Here is a 26466-nt window from a genome sequence, read left to right on the forward strand (position 1 = left end):
TGGTATTCAATAGCATAACAATGTTTAATCCTTTCAGGTTTAAGGTGCAATCTTGCTGCTTATCCTGGTCACAGTCAACAGGAAAACTCAGAGAGCAGAACACATACAAAAACCCCAATGGCGTCATGCAATCTCAACTCAAATCACATTCATGGAGAAGGAGGAGGTGGTTTCAACATAGATGGGGGTGTTACATTTGCTTTCCCAGTCTCTCCTGTTTCATCCGAGCCCAGGGTGCTTCCAAGTGAAGAGCGTGTGAACCTGCGAATGGTGTCGCTAAAAGACGGGTACAAGGTCATGATGGAGCCCCGGGACCAGTTAAGCCGGGGGTAGATTCTCTGAAGGACTGCCCTGCGAAACAGGATGTATACCCAGGGATCCAGGATTTGGTTCCAGGTGGCGAAGCGTAGCCATAGCAGTAGGTATTTGACCTGGAGATGACCTCCGGATAAAACAGTTTGTGCAATAAAGATCTGGTGGTGGGGTGATTGAAGGGGGGGGGGGGTAGGAACAGAGATGGAGGGATCAGGGAAAGAGAAGAAAGAAATGATAGATGAAGAGAAATGGAAGTGTTAAAGAGAAGAAATCAAACAGTTGCAAAGGAGAAAAGAAGAAAATTACAACAGGCAGCAAATTAAAGTTGAAAAGAGAGAACGAGAAGGAGAGATCAGAAATAAGGAGTGAGGGGGAAAAGATGAAATTGGTTACTATTGCAAATGCACATGGACACACACATATGTTTAAAAGTCTACTCAGGGAAAGCCTTGGCTAATTTTGCTATGGCCCTCCTGAGGCAGTGGCTGCTGCAACATAATTATCCCCTTTAGTAAAGCAGCAGCATTTTATGTGAGGAATAGCCTTATTAGCATAGTCTAACAGTCTTGTGGGGTCTAAACATGCTAACAAGCTCCTCTAGAAATGACAAATTGGCTTATTGTTGTATCTATTCCAAATTCAGCTGGTGTCTACCTCTGACTTCTATGTGTTGTGTCCAAGCAGTACATGTAAAACAGTTATCTAAATCCACTTTATAGTGCAAGTCACTATTGCATGCAAGTACACATTCCTGTTGAGATGAAATACAATCAGAGTTTTACTTAGGCAAACTTTTCTCAAAGGCAGAGGTGCTCCAAGGGCAGAAAGAACCACATTTTCCCAGGGTTCAAATTAGTCTAGTACCATCAGTAGTAACTTCCACTTTCAAAGAAGGAATTCATGGCATTCATGGTCTTGCTAACTTGCAAGGAGGCTATTTTGAGCTCTCAATGTAAACTAGGCTTGACTGTAGATAACTCACTGTAGCTAAATTGCATTTCTCAGGGGTTTTAAATTACTGAGCCTGAATAACTTTTGAAGTTTTATTCTTATATGTGAGATTATTTTTGCAGCTCTGCTTCTAAGAAATGTTTTTGTAAATAAAACTACAATCTGTAGATTGTTATGCTATGATGGTTTTGATGAGAAAGCATCTGTGTTAGTTTCAGGGAATGAAAGCAGGCATGACAAATAGTTGAAACTACTTAAGTGAAATGTTTAGTAATTGACTTGGAATGGAATGAAGTGTACATGGCAGCAGCAAACCAAGATGGGAAACTGGCTGCATGATGAAGCATGCTTCCAATGATACTGGGAATGTATTGGAAGCTGCAAGGCATGGTGTAGACTGTGACGCACATGGTTGGCATGGTTTTATCCGCAGGACATGTTGAGGTAACCGGCCAACCACGGCACAATGTTAATTTTGGGATAAGCAGTGACTATGGAGAAGCTGTGTTATTGTTACAACCGTTCAGTGTTTTTGTTTTACTTTTTACTCGCCTTAGTAGGGACCCTTGCCACATGATGTATATCCAGGGGTCTAATATCTGATTCCAGGTGGCCATTCGTATGCAGAACAAAACGGCGTTTGCTTTTACGGGATCAGCAGTCACAGCGCTCATCAGAATATACATCTGTGTAGAGTGCCACACAACTGAGGTTATACAGAGCTACAGTAAAATATTTGCTCCATTCAGAAGGCTTAACCTTCTGTTCATAACTGTGAGTAGCTCAAAATACTGGTAATGAATTTGAAGTCCTTATGTATAAAATGTGACTTTCGGATTTTGGTGACTCAAGAGGTAGTATCAAAAATGACCCTGCTGTAGACTGCAATATTTGTTTCAATGAATCAACTGAAAGCAGCACATAGACTGCACAAGTTATAACTGAGATTGTCACTTTTATACCCAATAAACCTCATTACAATAATTAGAAAGGTGCCATGATTGTATAATAATGTACACATAGGGGCTTTAAGTTTATTCTTTTCACCATATGACAGACCCATCCATCACATAATGGAGAATGGGTTTGTCATGGAGGTATCAATTGGCACTTCATTCCCCTCAATCACACTAGACACTATAGAAGGTGGGTTTAATGGATGGAGTGGTTGGAGTCAATTCTTGATGTTGCTTCTACAACTATGTTTTTAATACTATACCTCCGGCTGAACAATTAGCAGGAAAACTACAACTTGGGTTTTAATGTTGTTACTATGGCTATTGGTTCTATTGGCTATGATAACATTACTCACTCAAGTAATTGCTGAGATCTCAGAAGGTGGCAATATTTTTTTAAAATAGGTCCAACAGGACCTGGGGGGTTGTTTTCAACCAAGTGGCAACAACCACAGCTTGAGACTGAGGCCAGTGCAGAAATACTTTAAAGTGCAATTCCACCGACGGCCACTAGATCCCTGGCTCCAACTGACTCCAATTCAAAAGCGTCAACTTCTCTTTAGGAATACTAAGTCAATTTTTTTCAATTGTTATAAATTGACTTTTATTCAGTTTTAAGCCACATTTTCATAATAAATTTAGGTTGCTTTTAACTATATCTTTTAGCCAGAAGAAGGATTTTAGTCATTGGACGTCTGGATCTTAAGTTATCCGAGAAATAAATTGGGAAAACATTAGCAGCAGCTCGGCAAACAGCCCCTCCAGGAAGTACAGTGGTCACCAAACATCAGAGAAATATTGATTTTTTAGGTGAAACAGCTTTAATCAGTATTTTTAACAATTTTAATCTGCGTATACGTTCGTCTTTAAGAGAGGAGGAGACCTCTGCGGATAATTCGGCTCCTGGGAGAAACCGGCCGAACGTCTGGATCTAAAGTTATGAGAGAAATAAACCGAACAAGTGTTAGCAGCAGCTCGGCTAACAGCCCGCACCGGACATCTGGTGGTCGCCGTACATCGTCGGAGAAACACTGATTTTTTTAGGTTAAACTGCTTTATTCAGTGTTTTTACCTGTGATCTCTGGGTCCATTTGTTCTGGAGAGGAGAAGACCTCTGCGGGTAATTCGGATCCCGGTAAAAACATCTCGAATGATTAACACTGGAGTAATCCTATCCCGGTGAAGCTGGTTATTTAACAACGAAGACAACAACTCCAATGATCCCTTGCTACTTCATACCGTCATCACACTCCGTCTTTTGTTATTGTCATGGTTATTGTTTTGATTGAGAGACCCCTAGCGGCTGAAATTACATATTGTGTGTTAAAGAAGATTTTAAGACTTATAGTACCTTTGATGTTTGCCATGTGGGCGTTGATTGACAGTTCACTCACCTGCTGCTCTCCCCAGTTCTGGGACTCCAATGTAAACTAATGGGTGACGTTACACCTTGCTACGTCCATCTTTATATACAGTCTGTTTTCAACCGTTATATTTTTCTGAATGCTCTTGTTTGTTGCCCTGTTGGGCTTTTTTTTAGTGATATTGCCACATTATCAGCAATTACATTTGTGAGTGCAATGTTTTCATAACTGACAGAACCGTTAGCCAAGCTACAAAAGGTAAAATCCAAGTTCTTTTCCTTTAAAGGCACTAGTTTCCCTCATGCTCTATAGCTGATATGTGTCATCTCAACTAGGGCATTAAGGTGCCCTCTGATCACTAGAGAGCTTTCAGATCAGCTAGTTAGGAGGTTTGGAAGAAATGAAGCATGTAGAGGGGAAGCAGAGAAAAGGAGCTTAGGGCCTTTTGATGCCTCATTATAGTTCAAACAGTTGAAGGGCAGCACTGATAACAAAAAGAGCTGGATAGATAGGGTCAGGACTGGGTGCTTTCAGATACCTGAGCGACATTTCTCACATTGTAATTTGGTGGGGACTGTTATTCATTGTGCCTTGCAATATCATCAGTGAATGTATTTTTAACTTACCATTAACCACCTCACGAGTGATGTTGTGCCATGGACACTTTTACCTCAAACTTCAGATTGTCAGAACATATGGTTTAAAATGTTTTCTTCACTTTTTACTTTTCTGGTTTATAGTTATACCTAAAGGGGTTTACAGTCAAATTAGTTGTCAACAGTGTACACAATGTAAAGATATATATAGGAAAACCAAAAAATTGAGTTAACAGATATCCCCCTTCTGCCAGCAGCTGAAGAGGGCACCCTCGCCTGTGGGTCTTATCACCACACAACACACACACTGTCACAGACCACATTTTACAGTTACAGAGGCACACACTTATTTACACAGGTTGAAACAGTGCAAGAGACTTTCCTGTGATGCTTAACAATAAACTCCAAGTGCTCCATTTATTTTGCAACTTTAGGTTGGTTGGCTCAGGGTGGTCCTCAGAGAAAGAGTGGTGATGCAGATGAATTTGTTTTGTATAATAATTAGAACTGGAAATGGTATTATATGAAAGTTTTTTTTGAAAGGAGATTGTCATGCAGATATTGCAAGACACAATGAATAACAGTGAATTCATGTTTAAGTATCTCTATATCAACCTTGCTGTATGCCACATTTTCATGTGAAAATAGCAAACGCAGGGTTACAAACAGACATAAGGGCAAACTTACCAGGAGGGGGCACCAGCAGATAGAAGCTATGACCATGATCAGGATAAGCTGCAACATCATCTCCACTTCATGGTCTCGGCGACGCTGGGTACTGTCCTGTCCACAGCAAACCTTGATCAGGGTCACCACGCTCACGGTGTTCAATAAAAATGACACAGCGATGGACGTCAACCCAACCAGTGAGAAGAGCAGGGAGAAGGCCAGGTCATTTCCCTCAGAGCTGATGTTGAAAAAACACCAGGAACCGGGTATCTGCATGTGGTAGCTCCCAACGCCCAATAGGGGCAGCAAAGCTATGCAACCAGCGATCAACCACACCATCAGCACCATGGAGACTGTCCGGCCCTTTGGCATGCTGGTGGAGCGTGCAAATGGAAGGTTGATGCCAATGAAGCGTTCCACGGCCATGGCAGCACCAAGCAGCAGAGGGCACAATCCATAAAAGACCATGGACATGCCCATGAAGTTGCAGAAGTGGCAGTTCGGGTCTATCTGTCGCCAATTGAAGTGCGTGACATGGAAGGAGACCACAATGGAGCCTGTGACCAGAAGACCCATGAAGTCAGTGACCACCAGGCCACCCAGGAAGATAAGGAAGAAGGATCGTGATCGGCTATGTGTCCGCCGGAAAGACTTTATGAGAACTATGAAGGCGATGAGGTTGGAGGTAAGACCCAAAAAGCTGAAAATGGATGAGAAGTAGGCTGAGGCGATGGAAGGGGAGTGCTTGAATGGAGGGCTGTTGATGGAGTAGCAGAGTGGGGGGGTGTTGTTGGTGAGTGGTGGGACAGAGGCATTCATGATGGCCAGCTGGTGTGGGGTTCTTGATTTCAGATGACTCAGAGATGGAAAGACAATACCAGTGTGAGGAATTTCATTTCACTCTTCAACCTCAATCCTCAACCTAAATAATGAAAAGAGAAAAGTTAAATTTGAAGACATTCCTCATCATAAGAAATATAGTTTCCAGCATTGGAGTGAACACTGAATATACACAAAATGCATAGAAACATACAGGACAAAATGAAAAAAAAAAAACAAAAGGAAAGAGCAACACAAAAATTGGCTTGCACAGATTTGAATTTCATTCTAAATGGTACAAATACAACTCTTTATTCAAGCTGCGCATATTAGTTCAACACTACCGCAGCTGAAAATTGGTTTCTAGCTATCAATTTTCTATACCTGCTGATTTCAGAAGCCCATCCTTGCAAGCATACGCATACACATCACAGTATGTGGCTTAAAAATTTAAAGGATAATTCCAGTTTGGTAAATGTGGGTTTTATTTATAATTTTGCTATTATTTGTATTTGTTATGATTACATGGTAGTCACCAAACTATTTGCTGAGATCCACAAAAGTAGTAAATGAGATGCAATTAACCCAATTCTTTCATTCTTTAAGTGCATTTTTAGGATGGTTTGCAGGGTTTTCCCTAGGTTTCTGTACTGTGGTTGTGGGGGGTGGGGCGTTTGGCTGGGGGTTAGGATTAGTTAGCTAGCTGTAGGGATGGGTGTCATTAAGATTTTTTCTTTCTTGTTTTTCAATACCAAAGTATTTGGGGGGACAGTCAGCATGCCTGCACCCAACTGAAATCATGTTCCTGTGGCTAAGCTGTCTTCGGTCCTCCTCCCTCTGCCGCTGATGGGCTGATAGGTCCTGCTGGTAGAGAGAGGAGGGGCTGGTTTGAAGGGGGATTGCCATCTAAGCCTTATGTTTCTATTGCTTCCAGTCACATATTTATTAAGTACGTCAGCATTTTGTTTTGGGTTTACTTAAAACAACTGGTTACCTTGGGCTTATCTTAGAAATTACCCAAACATATTCATGAAGGTTTTTGTTTGTTTTGTTTTTTTAAACCTAGGCTACAGCCATATTGACCACTACATTACAGGCTTATATGACACTACACATTATGGCAAAGAAAATACTTTTAAACAGTGATGATCTAACTCAGACAATACTGTCAAAACACACTAAATAATTGCTAACACTGAGCCAAAGGAAGAGTAGAATACAAGTGGTAATATTCTACCCACAACACAGTACTGAATGCATCGACTTAATGATTTACAGTCATTCTCCTTCCTTTTGTGTATATTGTATAGCATAACACACAGGCACCCACTCAGACCTCTTTATTTGTCATTAAGTGCTTGTCAATACTGTGTATTGACGAGTAAAGCTCTTACCATGTAAGAGCTCTTACCATGTAAGAGCTTTACTCCAAATGAACCAAACATGGTGTGTCATTTATTGAATGAAAGAAAGACTTCCAAAAATGCAATTATAATGAATCAGTAGCCAAACATTTATGCAAGAAAGGCATTAGAAAAAAAAGTAGTTATTTATTTGTATGGGCCTTAATTATTTTACAGATGATTGCTTGATAGAGCGCACAAATGTGTAAACAATCCATATAAAATGAAAAACACAATACAACACAACAGCACTCCCAGCCTTCACCTCTACAAGGGCAAGGAAAAACTCCCTGAAACCTAAAAACTAGAGAGAAATTGGAAGAAATCTTGGAAAGGCACCACAAGACAGTGGATCCAGTGTTTCTGGTTGGCTTGTGTGCAATAAGTGCTGAGTGGACACTAGCAGTAACTTTAGCTGTCAGACATTATCAGGTCAGTAGGAGGACAGAGACAGGGGTAGCAGCTAGGGGTGGAGAGCTTCAGGCCGATACACCCTTCCCATCAACATCTGCAGTGCCTGCAATGGTGAGGCCCCACCTGTAAAAGAGGCAGGTCTCTTCAGAAGTAGCATTTCAAATTTCAGCGGGTAGGGTGTTCCAGTCCAATAAGAGTACCCTAGATCCCGATTTCCTATTAACAGGCCAGCATTTTGTGCGAGTAAGGCTCTAGATCGTATGTTCCTCCTCCTCGATTGTTGTCAGAAAACTTCAGGTCCTGTGCCAGTGTACATGCTGGACAATAGAATTCCTGCTCCAATTGTGGTCTCCCAACACAAATCCAATGGAACCATAGACTACATGTTGTACACTGAATTTGAGGAGAAGCATGACAGTAGATAAGTGATACATTTGTAAGCAAACAGAACTGTCACTTTATTCTTACCCAGTCATCATGCTAATTTTAATTTCTACCTGGAGTTTGACATGCATTCCCAAATGCTCTGGGTAGTCCTGACAAGTTTTCTAAACACATTGCACACATCTAATTAATTTCTCAATGGCACCTTAATGCATATGATGATACATTGACAGAAAAAAAAAAAAAAAAAACTTAATCAGTGACCAGTCTACAAGCCATTTCCCTCCTCAACTGAGTGATGGCATCAGTGCTGAAATCCAGCACCCCACCACTTGGGAGAAGCTCTGTAAACTATACAAGAAACAGTACAATCAGTAATATTCAATAGCTGTATTCAACAAAGGGTCAGTTGCACTCATAGCTTGCAGACAAATGCCCCACAGGATGTTGAGTCTTGCTGACACGGATGGATTATTGTATCACAAGTCCACTGTGACATGCGGATGTGTTTGTGTCTTAACAATTGAGAACACTCTGGAATTAAATATCTAAATATTTCCATAAGTGTCACAGAAATATGGAGCAATAATGCACTCACCCATTTTGTGATGTCTGCTTTCATACCAGGCCAGTAATACTGTTGAAGGATTGCATGCATAGCCTTTTTACTCCACACTGAGCTCCAAGAGCACTGGCATGAAACTCCAGAAAGATGCTTTGTGCTTCATGTGGAGTACGAACTACTTTCGCGAGATGATGCTGCTGCTCATGGTGCTTTCTGTGGCAGTCGTAATTAAAGTTCCCCATCTAGGGATTACATTGCCATAAACATTGAAATTACTTTTAAAAATTCAATAACGCAATCATTCAATGCTGTTGTGTGGTTTGCCTTATTAATTGGTAACTCTCTGCCCTTAATTTAAGAATGTAACACTGATTTTTGGTGGAGTTTGGAGGGTAGATGTTTTTCAGCTTTAAGTCAAAGATTTCCTTAACTTTCCTAGGGTCCATCGCTGCTTCCTTTACCTGCTACTAATCCACTATTCAGTTGCCCATTTGATTGACTTTTTGATTGTTTGCTAGCTACTTAGTATTTTCTACTGAGCAAAAGTCCTACCTGCCCTATTCTCCTTTTATACTCACTCTCCTGTGCCAGATGTTGATTACTTAATTGCTTGATCCTGACTATAGTCTGAACATAATTTAGAAAAAGTGGACATTATACATTTGAAAAGCATGGTAATAGAAATGTTTAGGCATTTTCTAAGAGAAGCCGAAGGTAACCAGCTGTTTAAAGTAAACCCAAAACAAAATGATACCTGCATGCTGATGTAATTTACTGATATGTGACAGAAATGGACAAACAGCATTAATGAGCATTGAGTTGTCGTCAACTCCAGTAAAACATTAAGTTTCACTTCACTTGGTTCACACTCTCCACCTCTCTGCTCTGCTTGGGCACTGCAAAATTACATCATGCACAATAGTGTCAATGTCTATATTTGTAGAATATGACAGACATAAAAAAATTATTTTTTTTTTAGCTCAACACTTCCTGTATCTGTTTTTGTATCTGTCTAAACTACATATAAATGAAATTTATGATGAAATGAAACATTCCATCATTGATGGCAATTATCAAAGTCAAACTCTATAGAAAGATAGGGCTGGCAGTAGCAGCGCAGTAGCAGCACAGCAGCAGCAATGCTGTCTGTGTGGACACTGCAGCCGCAGCAGTTCAGTGACGCACACGCGCTGCGCAGGTAGAGGTAGGCAGTGTTATAATTGTAGGGAAATCCCAGGTTTATCCAGTAACTACTAATCCTTACAGGGTTATGGCTGTGCTCTTCCCTCTGAGGTACACAGGACCATATAAATATGACTGCAGTCAATGTCACAGCTCACATACAGCAAGTACATAAAACCATCGCAAACACATGCAGACAGTGACAGCATTAGAGATGGAAAGTGACACAGAGACCGAAATAGACAGAGTAGGAGAGCTGGCATATCCTGGCAGGAAACGCAGTTATGTTCTGACAGAGACACTAACAGGAAATAAACAGAGTCACAGCCAGTTCATGATGCTTTCCTCAGGGATCTGTCCCCTAAATATATGGGTCGTTATGTGACTTCATCGCAAAGTTGGACAGTGAAGTGAAATCTAATATGGGCAATGAATAATAATCTTTTTTTTATTAAACAAAATGCTGTTTGATGGCATATCATGTAGATATTGATATCCCGTTATCTCAAAGTCAATCCTATACAGTATGATCAAGTCAGAAAATGTACCATGTGAGAGAAAGGTTTAACTACAAAACACATAACATTTTTAAAATTCAGATAGTATAGTCTATAATGTATATCAATTTTACTTGATATACCAACTATGTCTTTGTTCACTATTAAAAAATGCGTAGTACATCCCATCTTACCCTGGATAGACACATATAGCTAATCACAAAGATGATAATCAAACTGAAGGCTTAAATTCCTGTGAGCATCCTGACACTCATTCTGTCAGTGTATGGAGGGCGTAAGGTCAGCATACTGTAGGTGTTCTATGCATATAAGTGTGATGTTTTTCAAGATATAATCAAACTAAAAAGAAAGGTGGAGTTGGTAACTGCATCAGCAAAAATAGCAAAGAATTAATATTAGGAAAGTAAATGAGAGGTAATGCAAAGAATTTCCCCAATGTCATCCAGAGAAATAAATAAATAAAAGGAATCTGCTTCTGTTCATGAACTGTGCTCATAGTGAAGAAAATATGGAGAAGAATAAAACTGAAAACTGTATGGGACAATTTTGTACATTGGTGGCAGTGTATGAGAATTTAATATAGAATATTAAGTTTGATACCCAGAAATTGTGCCATAAAGTCCTATGCAGTATTTTCCTGCATATGGCATTTTTTGTCATTTGTCCAAACATTTTCCTGTTGTCTATTAGCTTGCACGGTTTAACCCAAAAGCACAGGAAATTAACCAGAGAGGGTAACAAATTTAGTAACTTGATCTCAACAGCAGAGGCATTTTAGAATGATACACAAGACTTTATTTTATTAGCACAGCCGTCTGTCATTTTAATGCGCCTCCATTTTTGCATCAGGTTACAACTTTTGTGCCTGCTCTCACATTTTCCTGTAGTATTAGTGTGTAATTTAGAGAAACTGAAGATAAACCAGGGGGAAAGCATCCCTTTAAATTGATTAACTTTTGACCCAATGCATAATAATGTGCAAAGATGCAATTGAGCATTGCACGCTTTCATGTGCTCAGTGTAGCACACACACTGGTAGTCTTCTAGGAAAAAAGAAAAAAAACAAAACAAAACAAAAAAAACCACATCTGACAGTTCAACTGCGCCACACACAAAAAAAAAGAAAAAAAAAAAAAAGCTTGCCCCACTCTTCAATTTATTCCTCAAAAAAGGGACAAACAGCAAATCTACCAACAATGGGGAAAAATGATGGCCGCTGCCTCTCAACTCCAGGTCCTTAAAAAAAAACAATAAAAAACAAAACTTAACTACCTCAAATTTAATAGCCCTTAAGCAGTTACTAAAATTACTGTAAACAAAGGTTTAAACCCTTTCCAGATGGGACTGGTGATGTAGTTAGTGGGAACGTCATGCATGCCTAATTTGGGGAAAAAGCCTCAGCTTCTGCTTTGTGATGAATGTATTTGTACCAAGTCTTTCTTTCTCCTTTTCCTCTTTTTTCTTTCTTGCTTTATAATTGAGCAAACAAAAAATAAATTGCACACAAAACACAAATTACAGCTGAAATTAGACTATGGTTTGTTTGCGTTGTAAAGTTTCTTGCCCTGCTTAACATGATAGCAATTTTGCTGTGGTTTTACTTCACAGATGAGGCAGATTCACCCCTGGGTTAAAATCACTGACAGACTTGAAAATGTTTACAAATCACTGGGCATCCCCATTACATTAATTTCAGGAGCAACCAATTATCTTTGATTCTATTCTGGCATTAACAAAGTGGGCACAACTTTAAAAGAAACATCCTGTTATATGTATATTTTATATATATGTGAAATAAATGTTCACATTGCACATTGTTCAAATGGTACCAATGGTTTGAGAATATATGATTCATCATACGCGATAGCTTTGAGATCAGGTTTTTTGTCTAACTGGCACATTTTTGAAAAGCAGAAAACTTAAGATATATGAAGTAAGATGAAACCTTTGTGTCTCCTGCTCAGAGATCACTACACTATTATCATGAGAATTTTAAGAGGAGACAGATGGTGCATGGCGCCAAGAGTGACCCTGAAAACCTTTTGAGTAAGCCATTAGCCAAAAGTGCCTGTTAGCATAGAATCAATATGTCATATTTAAAATTGTGTCACTGAGGCGGGCAAATGGTTGCCTATTCAAACTACTGAGAAACTACAGAAACTTAAATTGTGCAGTAGGTATATGGTCCAAAAGAGTCTTTAAAAGAAAAACTTCCATGAAACAAGTCCCTTCAAATGATGTTTGTGTTAAGAAATATGCAGTACTTGTACTCTGGACAACACATTCTCATAATCAATAGTATAGGTCTAAAATTCAGCCAGCAAAAAACCCCCCAAAAAAACACCTATTGTTTACACCTACGAACTGTGGTCTCCTGCAGTAAAGTCCACTTTTTCCATGTAACCATCTAGCCACCCACTGCTGGATGCTGCTGGATGGCGTAAATGTAACTATAGGTCATTTTTGCCGGCCTGAACTTTAGACCTATACTGTTTTTCTTGTGAGCACAGGCTGACTCTGGAATAATCTGCTGTCCAAACAACACCCAGTCGATTAGTATTGGGGCTATGAGGCTCTATTTGCCATGTTCATACTACAAACCTCTTAAACACAAGTGCATTACACTGAGGAATAAATATTATGGGAGATCATAAAAACAAGAAGAAGAAGATGAAGATGATCAACTCAAAGGAATCTGAGGGTCTGCACTGATATCAACGAACGATTAAAGTGATTCTGGGTTCATGCTCTCCATGAAGTAAACAAATGAAACACAGACATCCCAGCCTCTTGGTTTAACTTAGTTGTTTTATAATTAATTTCTTCAAAAGAAAGAGCCAGAATATAACTGGTGTAATATAACTGGTTTGTGCTGTATGATATCTGTAGTCTTACAGATGTCAGGAGACATGTAACCAGTTCAGTATATGCTGTGCTATGCTGCAAAAGAACCTTTTGTCCTTTTCTTCAACTTTGCCTCTGGAAATCAGTATGTGGCCTCATTACACATTAAACTTGTAGTTTAATTCATTTTTGTGACTTGATTTTCTGTGATAGTAACTTTCAGTTCCTGTGGAGAAAGTGTGGACTCTAGGGGTTTATGCCTGATTAATTTAACATTCATAATTTCACGTTTATCCAAAGATATAGAGAAATGAGAGTTGCACAGCTGCAGCAACCAACTATCCCTGCTGTCTGATCATACAAAAAATGCTGCAAAGTTGTATTTGATGCTGACAAGTAGGCGGGTGTACATTTTTACAGACACATCTAGGTAGAAATACACCAGGTCAAACAGCCTGGATTGGAAGTCTATTTGATTCAGCCTAACCTAAATTAATTTTTCAAGTTTTATGCTACACCAGTTGTATGGGTCACAAAGCAGTGGCCAACACCCTGACACTGTGCTGCTGTCCTTTCTGACTTTCAGAGTTAGGGAGGCACCCTCTGCAACTGTGTGAAAACAAACCTTTCCAAAAGTCTGGGGTCAAAGGTTCAAGCTGATTGAACAGTTGATATGTACAGACAGAACTGATTCCTGAACATTGGCCAATGTGGGTTTCATGTGGTTTCAATATTTAGTTGAAGAACATTTGGCATAGACATGTTCTTGAGCTTGGTAGAGTTTGAATGATTACTCTAAAATGGTGAAACAATGTTCTGTTATTACATAATAGCAATCACAAGTCTGTGTTTGTCCACATTTAATTAGTTCTGAGCTGATTTACTGCATCTTCCTTTGAACAGGCCTCAGTATATCCATACTTACAATTAACAATCAGGAAATTATGAAGACGAGAAGTTAACATTTAAAACATTTACAAAATGATAGCAACAAAATGAAACCAAACAATTAGTTAAAGCTGACAATATGTAACTTCTACTGGGTGCCCTTACAAATGAGTGTAATATAAAACCCCTATTTATCATGATATACTATATATATATATATATTATTATAATAAATGTACAAGGGTAGGGTAGGTTAATAAAAAAAATATCACAGCCAAAGTTGCTATGGTTACTAGGTAAACCATGATACCCACTGTTCCTCTGAAGTTTAAGCTTTCGTTTTTCTCCATGTGGATGTGAAGTGTATATAATTAGAAACAACATGCTATTGACAAATGCTATGGAAGTTTAAGTAATGAAGATATTTCTTACCATTACAGAGCTTTCAAGGACCAAATTAACTCTCAGCTGGAAAGTTTGTACTGCTCCATCCAGACCATCTCTCTGCTCTTGTAATAATAATAATGATGACAAAACCTACAATAATCACAGGAAAAAGTAGGGAAACAGGTAACCAAGTCCTCTCTGGTGGAAAAAAAAGAGAAAAAGTACAGCAGGCTTTTAATAATAACCCCCAGACATCTCCACTCCCTTTCCCCTGCTGTGTCCTCTCTGGCAGCAGTTGAGACACTCATCTCTCCCCCTCCAGTCGTGCTTCCTTTTGCTCCCCTCACCCCTCCCCGGAAGACAGAGGGGGAAGGGCGCTGGGTCGACACTCCACAGGAATTTAGCAGGAATTCAGAATAACTGACAGTAAAGTTGAGTAAAGTTGTAAAGATGATATGTCAATACACTAAACATGTAAGGATAAGTGGAGCTACAGCAGTTGGCATTATAATTAAAGAAAAGAAGGGTATACCAGTGAAAAAGCAGTCTATATTTCTAGTGAAAATCAATGTGGCAAGACTTTGGTTGACATGAGACATTAACACATTGGAGTAATCATCCTCATTTGAGGATACACTATTAGATTCAAGACACAGTGGGAAAAGTTGGTCATGCCATCAACAGATGTTGAGAATATAGAATCAGACCTTAATTCAGCTCACATAACCTCTTTAGGAAGACATATGCTGTGCAGATGTGGATCATGGCTGCCAAAAGCACAGACCTTTGAATCAGTTACAAAGAGGATCTACAAGAGCACAGCAGAAATGAAAGTAAAAGAGAAAGGTAGGAACAAGAGTAATGATGATAAAAGCTATATAGCTGCTGTTTTCTTGGCTGATGCTTATGCACTGTCCCACAGATACATTGAGTAGACTGTTAGCAATACGTGCATCAGTAATCATTAAGTAAACAGTCCTAAATAATTGTCCAACATTTTGGTTAATATGATGATTTCCTTTCTTTCTGAGACATAGATGAAAAGATCAGCACCACCCTCAAGTCTTGCATTAAGTACGGATTAAGTATTAGCTTAGCCCAGCATAATGACTGGAAGCAGGGGGAAAACGGCTACAGTTAGTAGTAGTTCAAAAACTATATATGTAACCAGAGCTGGAAATTAACACCTGCCAACTGCAGGTGAAAATTAACTATAGGGGGTAACATTGTAAAGTTACTAGCCAACTTGGCTAGTGATGAATCAAGCTCTAAATATCACTACATTTGATTGAAGAAGGCTGCAGAAACAATCTTCCTTATCCTTAGTCCTTATCCTACATTTCCCATGAACACTATGTTGTGATGTGTAATACACTCACTGGCTTGGAGGTAGCATATGGTAGAATTGACTGTGCAAGTATGCAAACTGAAGCGTTATAGCCTGCGTCAGTGTTATTGCATGGCGCACCACGCTTTAATCGGCAGCTTGCATCGGTAGTAATTATTTAGGGATGTCCCCGATACCTGGTTCTGATTTGGAACCAGTTCTATTTTTTTTTTTTTAAGAACCTGGGGTATTTAACGTTGGTTCTTTTATCAGTACAGGGCTGCAGCCTCTCTGTCCTCTTCTCTGCTTTTTGTGTCAGTGTTTGACAGGCAGGGCTCAGCTCCTACACACACACACACACACACACACACACACACACGCACGCACACGCGCAGAGCAGATAGCAGAGCAGAGAAGTGGAGACAGTGAACAAGGTGAAGTGAAGATAATGTTTTACTCGAGTTGACTACAATTATGCTTGTTACTGTAACTGTGTGTTCAGACTACCGGCGACAAAGCAACAGGCTACAAATCATTTTCAATGGAAACCGGTGACATGAAGCTACAAACTGATGCCCGACACTTGTCACTGCGTGACGTGCTACAAATCAAAGTTGAATTGACCTCAACTTTTTTTCCAGCACATATTTTCATTTTTCAACTGCTTTGTATATCATCCACCACCGGTATGTTTTACACAACCACGGAGCGCTGGTTAAGATCATAGCAAATTGTTATGAACAATCTAGAACCAGAGCTGTCTGTATGTAACCTAACTGTTAAGCTTAGTTTGTAATGTGTATTAAAATATTGCAAGTTCTTGTAAACTTAGCTGCTGCTGGCCGAGACAGCAACCCCTCCTCCTGAAGGACAGAGGATGTCCGTGTTCTTCATTCTTTCTGACTTCACTCAGTATTTTGATCTCAGAAATATTTTATTGACATTTTAGATTTGCTTCCAGGCACATATGAGTTTATATAGGTGACTTTGTGGCTCTACAAACAATATTTAGTAATATTTAAAATATAAATCACTTCTAATCCTGTTCTGAATTTATTCATTTTGAAAATGCAATTCTTAAGTAATGAAAAAGAACCCATAACAGTATCTATACTGAGCACTGGACTGATAAGTAGTATTATCAAAGTGGTAATAACTATGGGGTTAGAGGAATGCTGTCTGGGTTTAAATGGGAGACTGCTATATACCAGGGCTTTTAGGGATGAGGAATGAAGAGTTAGCTTCTAGATGAATCCAATTATTATCTGTGTCTGAAGTCCAGGGTGCAAATTTGTGCACGTTAGTCCAGTAATATGATTGAAAATTTGGTAGACTGAGTCCCCCCTGTAACCTCCCACTCTGGAGCAGAGAATTGTAAACTTAGCTGCTTGGGGTTTTATCCTCCCATATAAAATTTGAAATTATTGAGTCCAGTTGACGAAAAAAAAGTGTTCTACCTGCTAGAGAGAGGGGTAGGTTGTTCCATCTCTGTCGATCAGTTTTCAATTTTGTTGTTAGGACTGTAAAATTTTCTTGGTGCTAGATCATTTGAAGGGAATACTAGTTTGGGGTATTTTCTGGGCCAACTGATTAATAGGAAAGCATTTGCTTTTTGCTGTATGTTTAACTTGTACCCAGAGAAGGTGCCAGAGGATTCGAGAGTAGCTAAAATATGTGTTATGGAGCCCATTGGATATGAAAACATAAAGGAGCAGGTCATCTGCATACAAGGATACTTTGTGCTTCACCTCTTTCAATACCTGAAAACAACTTATTAGCTTTAAGAGCAATTGCCATTACCACCTTGAAAATTTGGCAACAAATTAGGCAACAGTTCGGCTGGCTTTCTCTGCCCCCATCTACAACAATCAACTCTTTCAACCAGTCAAGACCGATCAAGATTTGCCATTTGGTGCAGACAAGGCCTATCCTGCCTGGGGGACCTTTGTGTTGATGGCCTGTTTGCTAGCTTTATACAATTATGCTCCACATTCAACCTTCAGCACTCTTTGTTTAGGTATCTTCAAATTCATAACTTTGCCAAATCTAACACCTCAGCATTTCTGCAGCAAATTTCTGCATCTCCTTGCAGTTACTGACTCGTCAAAAGGTCATATGTCCTTCATATACAATCTTTTATTAGCTGCGACTCCCCCTGCTCTACATAAGATCAAGACAGGCTCGGAGACTGAGCTCAGTATCACCTTATCTGATGAATGGCGGGATGATGCATTACATGCAATAAAGTGATCCTCATGTGCGAGGCTTAGCCTCATTCAGTTCAAAGTACGTCATAGTATCCATCTTAGTAAAGCTAGATTAGCGAAGATTTACCCAAACCTTTGATATTTGTGACAGATGTTCTCAGGCATCAGCAGACTTGACTCATATGTTCTGGTCATGCCCGAGCTTGGCAGAATACTGGAGGTCTTTCTTTGATCTTATGTCAGAGATACTGGAACTGACTCTGGACCAATCACCACAGATCACCATCTTTGGTGTCCCTGAGGAGGAGGGAGTTACAATGACCGCTAAACAAACTAATGTAATCTCTTTTGTCTTTTTAATTGCCTGTTGTCAAATTCTCCTCATGGAAAAAAAAAAAAAAAAAAAAATCACTCACCCCCCTCAAATACATCCTGGTTGCGGGATTAATGCCATTTCTGAAATTGGAAAAGATAAAATATGCTGTCTGGGGAAACAACTGGAAATTTTTTACAAACACGGGCAGCCTCTCATCTCTCACTTCAATACAATGCGATCTATCCCATTGGACTAGAATATTGGCTATATGATTGATGTTTGGGGGGGTGTATATGCACACATATGCATATAGTCATGTGCACATAGGTACATTAGGTATATGTATGTGTGGGTAAACATGTGTGCAGGTGTCACAATGCGCGGGTACATACATTTTGGACTTTGGTGCTTTAGGACAGGTTGACATATTGACTTTATGTACAATACCAGTTGTGCATTCCTTACATTTCTTTTTTTAAATTATTTTGTACAATTATTCTTATTATCTGTACTGATAACTCAGATGATCTATTTTATATTTTAGGAGTAGTAGTATTGATAAAATCCTACCCTTCCCTAATTATGATAAGGCAGCCAATACACATAATTCTCAAGGATTGCAACTACAAGTTACAAATATAACATGAAGAAAGTCAAGGAAACGCATGCCTCTGCTCATCCCAGTATTAAGGTAAGCCTGTTTTTAAATTCAGATTGTATTGGCTGCATTACATATCGTATGTTGTGGGATGACAAATTAATAGGCAGATTTACTTAACAGTTAGGGTGGATTTTGGTGTTTTGCAGTAGAAGTGGCTGCCAATGTGTCTCCCATGGGATGATGAGTTTGCCAAGTTAGTTTTTTAAGAATGTGGAGATTTTTGACTGGGGCAAAAAACCCAAAAGAGGAAGGCTGAGGATAAAAATGAAAACAAAAAGGGGATGGGTGCGGGGGATGAGATGATGACATTTAATGCCAAATGGTGGCCAGGTTGTAAGTGACATGGATTTGGTCCAGAAAAATGTCAGGATTGCTGGATCTACACGTCTAGAAAATACAAGACGAACCATTTTGTGGTTGGAACAAATAATTTCAAGGTGGAGGATGTCAAAGAGATTTATTATGCTATCTCTTTTATTTTGTCTAATACTTTTGTTTAAATTGAGTGGCTCTCAATCTGGTTTATTTCAAGAAAAACATTATGGCTGGTGGAAATTCTGATTGGCTGCTAACTTTTTCTAAAAAAAATTTAAGTACTGTTTTGATAATGTGTTTTAAGATACCGTTTTTGATAACCCTTTTTACTTTTATAATCCCTTTTTACCGTTTGATAATTTCTTATACTTTGTGTACTCTGCTGATAGGATGAGATTAAATAAGACCTCCCATTATTTAGGAGTATAAAATCTTTTGTAAGAAAGGAAGGCAGATTTTGTGGATTTTCAGATTTGTTTTGACTTTGTATTTTTCATAGTCAAGCTCCTTTTTAGAATATCGTATATTCTACCCAAGTTCTACTTAAGTAGATCCATTGGATCTGCTGAAAAGACAAGACATTTTATTTGGACCAATCTTACTGGTCTTGTCCGAAGGCTCCCTTGGCTGAGACACAGAAAAAGCCCCTTGTTTCTTAACAATACTCTAAAATGTTAACATGTTGTAATTTGTACTCTCAAGAGAGGGTGCAGCCTATGAATGTTAGGGCAGGAACCAGAGACACGGACAAGTCTAGGGTGAGAGATTAAAGTCCCTCTGAGCTCTGTTTCTCTGTCAGATACTAACATCTCCTAGGAGGAAGAGAGACCTCTAAACACATACTGATTTACACACTGATAATATTAATTGCCGTGGTTTAATGTTATTGTTATGCACAGTGATTTGAGACACTGGTAGTTTGTAGACCTTAATTACATGGTGTGCTTCCACACATGCGTAAGGCCTTGACAAAAACTGATAACCTACAGAGTAGGCAGGAGGCAGCCGTGGAAGTCCTAGTAACTCGAACCTCTGTGGCAGTACTTGTAAACGGTTAAAAGACACCCGAACCAATAGGGGCGACACCTCTGGGGGTCGCAGCCAAGGCTCCTAAGCAGTGCCCAGATTGACACTAGATTTTGGAGTCCATCAGAACCAGTTAACTGACCAAAAAGTTCATTTCTAGCCCTGTATGTAACTATTTCTTGATGAACAACAGTTGGGCGTAGTGTTGTCGTTTACAGTGAGGTTGCCAGGTACAGACACACAAATTAAAAGGAAGCAAATAGACTATTTATGTCATTATCTTCCATTTTGTCAATTGTGGTGAAATCAAAAATTGAGAAAAATACACCATTCACCTGGTATCAGACATAGCTGAGGTGCTGGAGTTAAAAAAAAGAAAAAAAAAAAAAGAAAAAACACCAAACTGCATGAAAAAGCATCTGCGCACTCAAATCTGCACAAGAATCTATTTAATCAGTGAGCTTTCAGTCAGAGACCTTCAAGGCATGAGTGTCATGTCATGCCTTGAAGAAGGTCTCTGACCGAAAGCTCGCTAATTAAAAAGATTCTTGCGCAGATTTAAGTATACTCTTTTCCATTCTGTCAATGGTGTGGTGAAAGAAGTGTGGGAAGCGATAAACCGCAGTCAACAATACATCTGTACCACAAAATGACAAGCACTCATTTAAATGCTATCCCATCTACAATCTAAACAGCAGAAGACTCACAGTTTAGATAGCCTCACAAGCACCAGCAGTCTCAGAGATTGTCCCTGTTAAGAGCCTGGGAATAAGACGGGTCATATCCACTGGGGACAATTAGAGAGAGTCTACAAATTATAAAAATGTAAACAAGAAGTGATAAAGTATGGCGTCAATATCAAATATTCATTGCCAGCACTTTGAGCAATCTTACTTCCAATTTCGGCAGCCTTCTGGCACACCCAACACAGAGAGCAAAAGCCAAAACCATGTTACACCTATCAATACTGCTGTTCACTGATTTCTTGGGAATCTCAGAGTTGTTTTTAAAGGTTTTTAGGCTCTTAAAAGGCCCAGCGCCCATTAACATAATAGATTTAACCACCCATGGCCCTGATTGATACTGCATGGGATGCTCTGGTAGAGCCAATGTACAGATCCCAAATCTTCCTTCATCACTTAGGGTGACTCCACTGTGCAGGCCCCTCAGCTATGGAGCTCCCTGTCTTTGGATCTCAGGATCACAAAATTTTAAAGCCTTAATTTTGTATCCTGTCTCAAATTCAATCTCAATAGTGTACACTGGATACGTCATGCAGACAGAAGAACGTACAGAAGCCAGGATGTGCCCATCTGGGGTTTGAATGTCATAAAATTGCTACTTTCCTTATGCACAGATGCATGTTGGCACTGGGAAATAAGACAGTGGTGCATCCTGATGTGTTAAAGATGCTGCTGGTGTGTGGACTTACTAGGAAAAACAGGTGCATGTGTTTTAAAGTGCAAGATATGCTTTTGGTATGTGTCGCCCTTTAGGGATAAGATCATATCTTTGACTTTTATGCCTAAATCTTCAAACAATATGAATCATCGTGAAAATTTGGGACAGTGAACACCAATGTCCTGGGACCCTTGATAATTCTGGGCTCAGATCCATAAGTTAACAAAATTTGGTAATACCAACACAACATAAGCAATCTGGTACATCACACATACATAATACATATTGCTCTCATGTGCAGATCTCATGGAAGTGTGATATACACTGTTACCCATTTATTGGTCAACCTATGTACCCTGTACAATGCAATATAATCTATGTCTGTTTATCGATTTGATTGTATGTGTTTTCCTTCTTTAAATGTATTCCTTATATTGTACACACAAATTAGATATTTTACTTGTTTGTATGATTAAAAACAGAAAAAGAAACAGCCTAAAACTTTTCCAGAAATCAGATTACATAGGATACAGCACACAATCTGAAGCACCAGTGCATAACACAGTGGATGCATTGACTTTACCAAGCTATGGCCTAGCTTTAGGGCTGGGAGCATGTTTTCCTCCTACAAGAGCAGTGCTGATATTCCCTCTTCTCCCCATGTGGTAGATGAAAGGGTTTGAGATAAGGAATGAAATAGTGGGTGTCCGAATAAGCATAATTTATTACACTTAAGCAATCCTTTGGGCTTTATACACTGGATACGTGACTTTTGAGAGAAGACAGATGCAGTGCAGAGTAAAGCTAAGATTACAGACGTGACATTGAAGCAAATAGCAGAGCAAACGCACCTTTTTCCTCACTATTATGTACACATATCTAATGTATTGACTATGATTGAAAGCTTTATGGTGCTTAGGTGACAGACTACTATTTGCTTTGATGTTTATGACCGCTGATACATTAATACTAACCAGCTACATCTGTAGTCACATCTGTTTAACACACAAATGTGGTGCTGAAAAACCCTCTCCAGTGGAAAAATCTGAATCAGTGTTTTTGTGCGTAGAGAGGAAATGGAACTTTTCCAAAACTATGATGTATGCCTGCTTAGACATGGTCAGGTGCTGGGATTTTGTGTATCCATGTGTACACAATTGGCCTGATACCAAGTCCAAGCAAAGACTTCCTCCTTGTCTTTCCTTTTTTGTCTCCCTATTTCTGTCTGAACTGAGACAGAAATAGTTACTGGAGCATGCAAACTGGAGAACTTGCTCATGTTTAAAAAAAAAAAAAAAAAAAAAAAAAAAAAAAGTTGACCATGAACAGCCACAAGAATGATGTCAACAACAAGGCAATTTTCACAGCATCACTGTTTATAGTGACCTTGTTGTTCCCCCTGCCTCTAAAATGAAGTGTCCAGCTGCTGAGAACAAACAGACAGGTTCCGCTTAGTTTAACTCCAAACTGGTCCATTTTGCAGCCAATTGCATCAAGGGTCAGGTACTAATGTCTTTAGGTTGCCACTCAAGAGCTTGTTGGCAAGCCAGATGTGGTCTCTGAAGCACAGCGGTGGAGGGTAAAGGTTATATGGAGTGGGATCAGGGAGACACTAGACCCACATATGATTTTAAAGACAATACAGTGTTGCTTATATATGTTTGTCATGTGTTAGGAAGTGTATATGTAATCTGTGTTTAAACACTAAAATATATGGTGATGTGTTGAAAAAGTGGCTGAGGTGCAGACACAAGGAGTATTTAAAAGGGTACATGCACTTCCATTCTCCTGACTTTCTTTCTAGTATGGGTCAAACTCCACAAAATATCTTACAATTCTCAAAATGCAACTAATTAGCATATTTAAGTAGACCTCCCTAGCTGCCTCATTCTTTCAAACTGCACACTTCTAGTTTGTATTGCATTATTTCTGTTAAATATCTGAAGTCTCAAGCACAAACCAAAAATAAGTATGATCATCAGGGATATTTTAGTCATGCTATTGGCATGGCTTTAGAGATAGCAATGTCAGTCTGCCAGCTGGTAGGAATGCTACTTACTTTGGCCTGAGCTGAAATATCTTAACTACTGGATGGATTGCCATTTGATTTAACACAGATATTCATGGTTCCCATAAATCCCAACTTTGTTGATCCCCTGACATTTCTGGTAGTGCCACCATGAGGTGAACATTTGTGGGTTTGAGTGAAATGCCTTGAGAACTGTTTTGATGTCTCGTTTCAGACTTTGGAAATAAGCATCTCACATTTCACACTAAAAATCAGGAGACAAATGATTTCACAAATAATTTTATAAAAAAACAAGGCCTATTAAACATCAGGAGATTAACTGTCATGTTAAATGAATAATGTGTGGTGGCAAATGATTTGCCATTCATTTTATAGAGACAAGTCATACAATACAATCTAAGATATATTGAGGTGGTGTTTAATTACAATATTTAATTTCTTTAACCCTCTTGTGCCCAATTGCATGAGTGGTTGATTTGAGACCATTCTTGTAGATATTCAGTTTGAAAGGTCTATTTAAAGATTTGGTATCATGGCCTTTTGACTCATTTTTTTTATAAATACTATAGTCTATTTTGAACATATCTGATGTTTTATTTACCGATGATTATTTAGATTTCTCTAAATCAATCTTTCCTTACAGCCCTCTGTCCTCCAGCAGGCTGTTTTGGAAGCTATTTACATAAAATTGGCATCAATGACCACCTACTCCGACTGATGTGGTGTGGCCCCTACTTCCACCCAAAGCCAATCGGAATAAGACCTGAATCATCTGGCTGAAATGTAAACTCCAACTACAGAAGTTACATACACACCCAGCTTAGTGCTGGGTGGCAGTGGCTTAGTGTTAAAGCTTCCTGTACATTTGACTGAACTGTTGGGTGTGATGTAACGAGTACCACCTCAACACTGCTAGCTCTGAAGCGACGAGTTAGAAAGACTGAGGAGATAGAAATGAGTAATTTTACAGAACAGAGGACCATTTGGGAGAAATAAAAAAAAAAAAAAAAAAAAAGACACAAGAACTGCAGTCCCTATTAACATTACAATTTTGTTCGCAGTATAAATGAGTTGCTCTGTTCTATTGTTGTCTTTGCAACTTGCCTACTCAGACCCACTGGGTGCCTTTAAACCCACTGTATCCTTGATTTCCTCAAGATTATGCACAACCATAGTAGGACAATTGGCACCCCATCTTGTATCTCACCTAAAACATCTTTTACTTTTGTCCCTCTCCTGCATCTTGCTTCCCCACATAGATACTCTTACACATTTATATTTACTATCTCTGATTCGTTTTTTTACATGACAGCACACACACACACACAACCAAACATACCATATACAGTATGCTGTGGGTATAGGGACATTCATGATTTATAGGTTCACAAACATCTGACGTTACAATTCCAAAATCTTACTAACTCTCAATCATTACCATTAAAGCTACCATATTTGGTATACAGCATGTACTACTGTTAATACCTCTGGACCAAATTTAGATGATCCTTTACTTTTTCCTCCTCCTACATAACCATGCAGTTTCTTCCTTGTAATTGGAGGATATTTTAGTAAAGTTATTAACAATTAATTGGACAGAAAGTCTCCAGGGCAATGTAAGACATTGTATATCCACAGAAACTTAATGATCACCTCCAGACATATTGTAAGATATATATAAAAAAAATACTCAGCTTGGAATAATAATTTGTGTCTAATATGTTTTTTCCACACACAAAAAAAGTCAAATTATCCCATTAAAAATCCCTAAAATGACATCCATTTCTCATTGAAAAACCCAGAATCTAAGAATATGCAAATATTGCTCACTTCAAAAGCTTGACTGCTGGACACACGATGTCTCCTACTTCACTGGAAAGTCCAGCCTCAGTGTTTGTGCCCTGGAGGCTTCAAGTTTCCACACCACACTTGTGTAAGTTGCATACTTTCCCAGATAAATGTGAAAACAACCTTCTAGTATCAAATTCTGCACATACAGCATTCTGCACAGTGAAACTCAAACATCCAAGTGAAGTATAAACAAGCAAAACAATTTTAAGTGGAGAGACACTTCAATGTCAATACTCTTGATCTTTACACTTGGATTAGACAAATCACCAACGCCAACACCACTTTAACAAAGTGAACTGAAAATACTTCATAGCGCTCACAGGGACCAGCCAAAAGTGTCCTCCATCTCTGTCCCTTAAGAGAAATCTCAGTCAGTTCACTTCACTCACAGTCCACTTACCATTTAAAAAAAGCCCACAAGCAATGGTATTTTATTTAATCAAAAACTATCATTATAAGAAGCCACTGCAGCAAAACTTTAACTTCAGAATAAACTGGTAGAAAACAAAAACATTATCCCCATACAAAGACGAGTGGAAGTTGGTTGACAGAACTACTATCATCTTCATTCAAAAGCAAATTTAAGAATTTAGGCACCAATCTATCCCACCCAACACAGTATTACATAGAATGGAAACAGAAACTGTAAAATTAAATATCACACTTTACTCTCCACAAATACAAGCTTACCTGAATCTGACATCTATTCACAAAGCACACAGAATACACCTGGAGGCTATCTCCACACAACCTGATTTCCATAATTGCTCCAAACATTATAGTGACTTGGCAATTATGTACCCTACCTGGACCACAGGAGTAATTCTAATCTTGTCACGGTTATGCAGGCAAGTGGACCCAAATGCAGAAACAACAGGCAGGTGACAGGAACTGAAGAAAATAATTGTTTAACCAGACTCTGGTCGCTGGCAGACGATGACAAAAAAACAAACAAAAAAAAAAAAAACTGGCTGACTTGAAACACAAGGAGCAAAAAAATGATAGCTGCAAGCACCAAGGTACAGTGACCACAAACTGACAAAGAACTGAAGGAACAGACAGGTATAAATACACAAGG

At 39.0% G+C, this 26466-nt stretch overlaps 1 protein-coding gene across 6 annotated transcripts; it reads right to left on the minus strand.

The window, feature by feature from the left end:
• tbxa2r (thromboxane A2 receptor) lies at positions 1 to 26466 on the minus strand. Of its 6 annotated transcripts, none has more exons than XM_042415651.1 (5): positions 26195 to 26466; positions 14301 to 14405; positions 4870 to 5773; positions 1819 to 1952; positions 205 to 473 (listed from the first exon to the last, which is right to left on the minus strand). In XM_042415651.1, the coding sequence occupies exons 3-5, from the start codon at positions 5668 to 5670 to the stop codon at positions 296 to 298; spliced, it is 1113 nt and encodes a 370-aa protein (XP_042271585.1). In that variant the 5' UTR covers positions 5671 to 5773; positions 14301 to 14405; positions 26195 to 26466; the 3' UTR covers positions 205 to 295. The 6 variants fall into 6 exon arrangements, with proteins under 6 accessions (XP_042271580.1, XP_042271581.1, XP_042271584.1 ...); XM_042415652.1 differs by having other exon boundaries at positions 223 to 473; positions 1808 to 1952; XM_042415646.1 differs by lacking the exon at positions 1819 to 1952 and having other exon boundaries at positions 1 to 473; positions 26195 to 26464.

This window comes from Thunnus maccoyii, chromosome 7 (genome assembly GCF_910596095.1).
Source record: "Thunnus maccoyii chromosome 7, fThuMac1.1, whole genome shotgun sequence".
Taxonomy (NCBI): Eukaryota; Metazoa; Chordata; class Actinopteri; order Scombriformes; family Scombridae; genus Thunnus; species Thunnus maccoyii.

Coding starts and splice junctions, on each gene's coding strand:
- tbxa2r (XM_042415649.1), bottom strand. CDS start 5,670: ATGAATGCCTCTGTCCCACCACTCACCAACAACACCCCCCCACTCTGC. Junction 474..4,869: donor TCTGCTGGTGCCCCCTCCTG/GTAAGTTTGCCC, acceptor CCCCACCACCAG/ATCTTTATTGCACAAACTGT.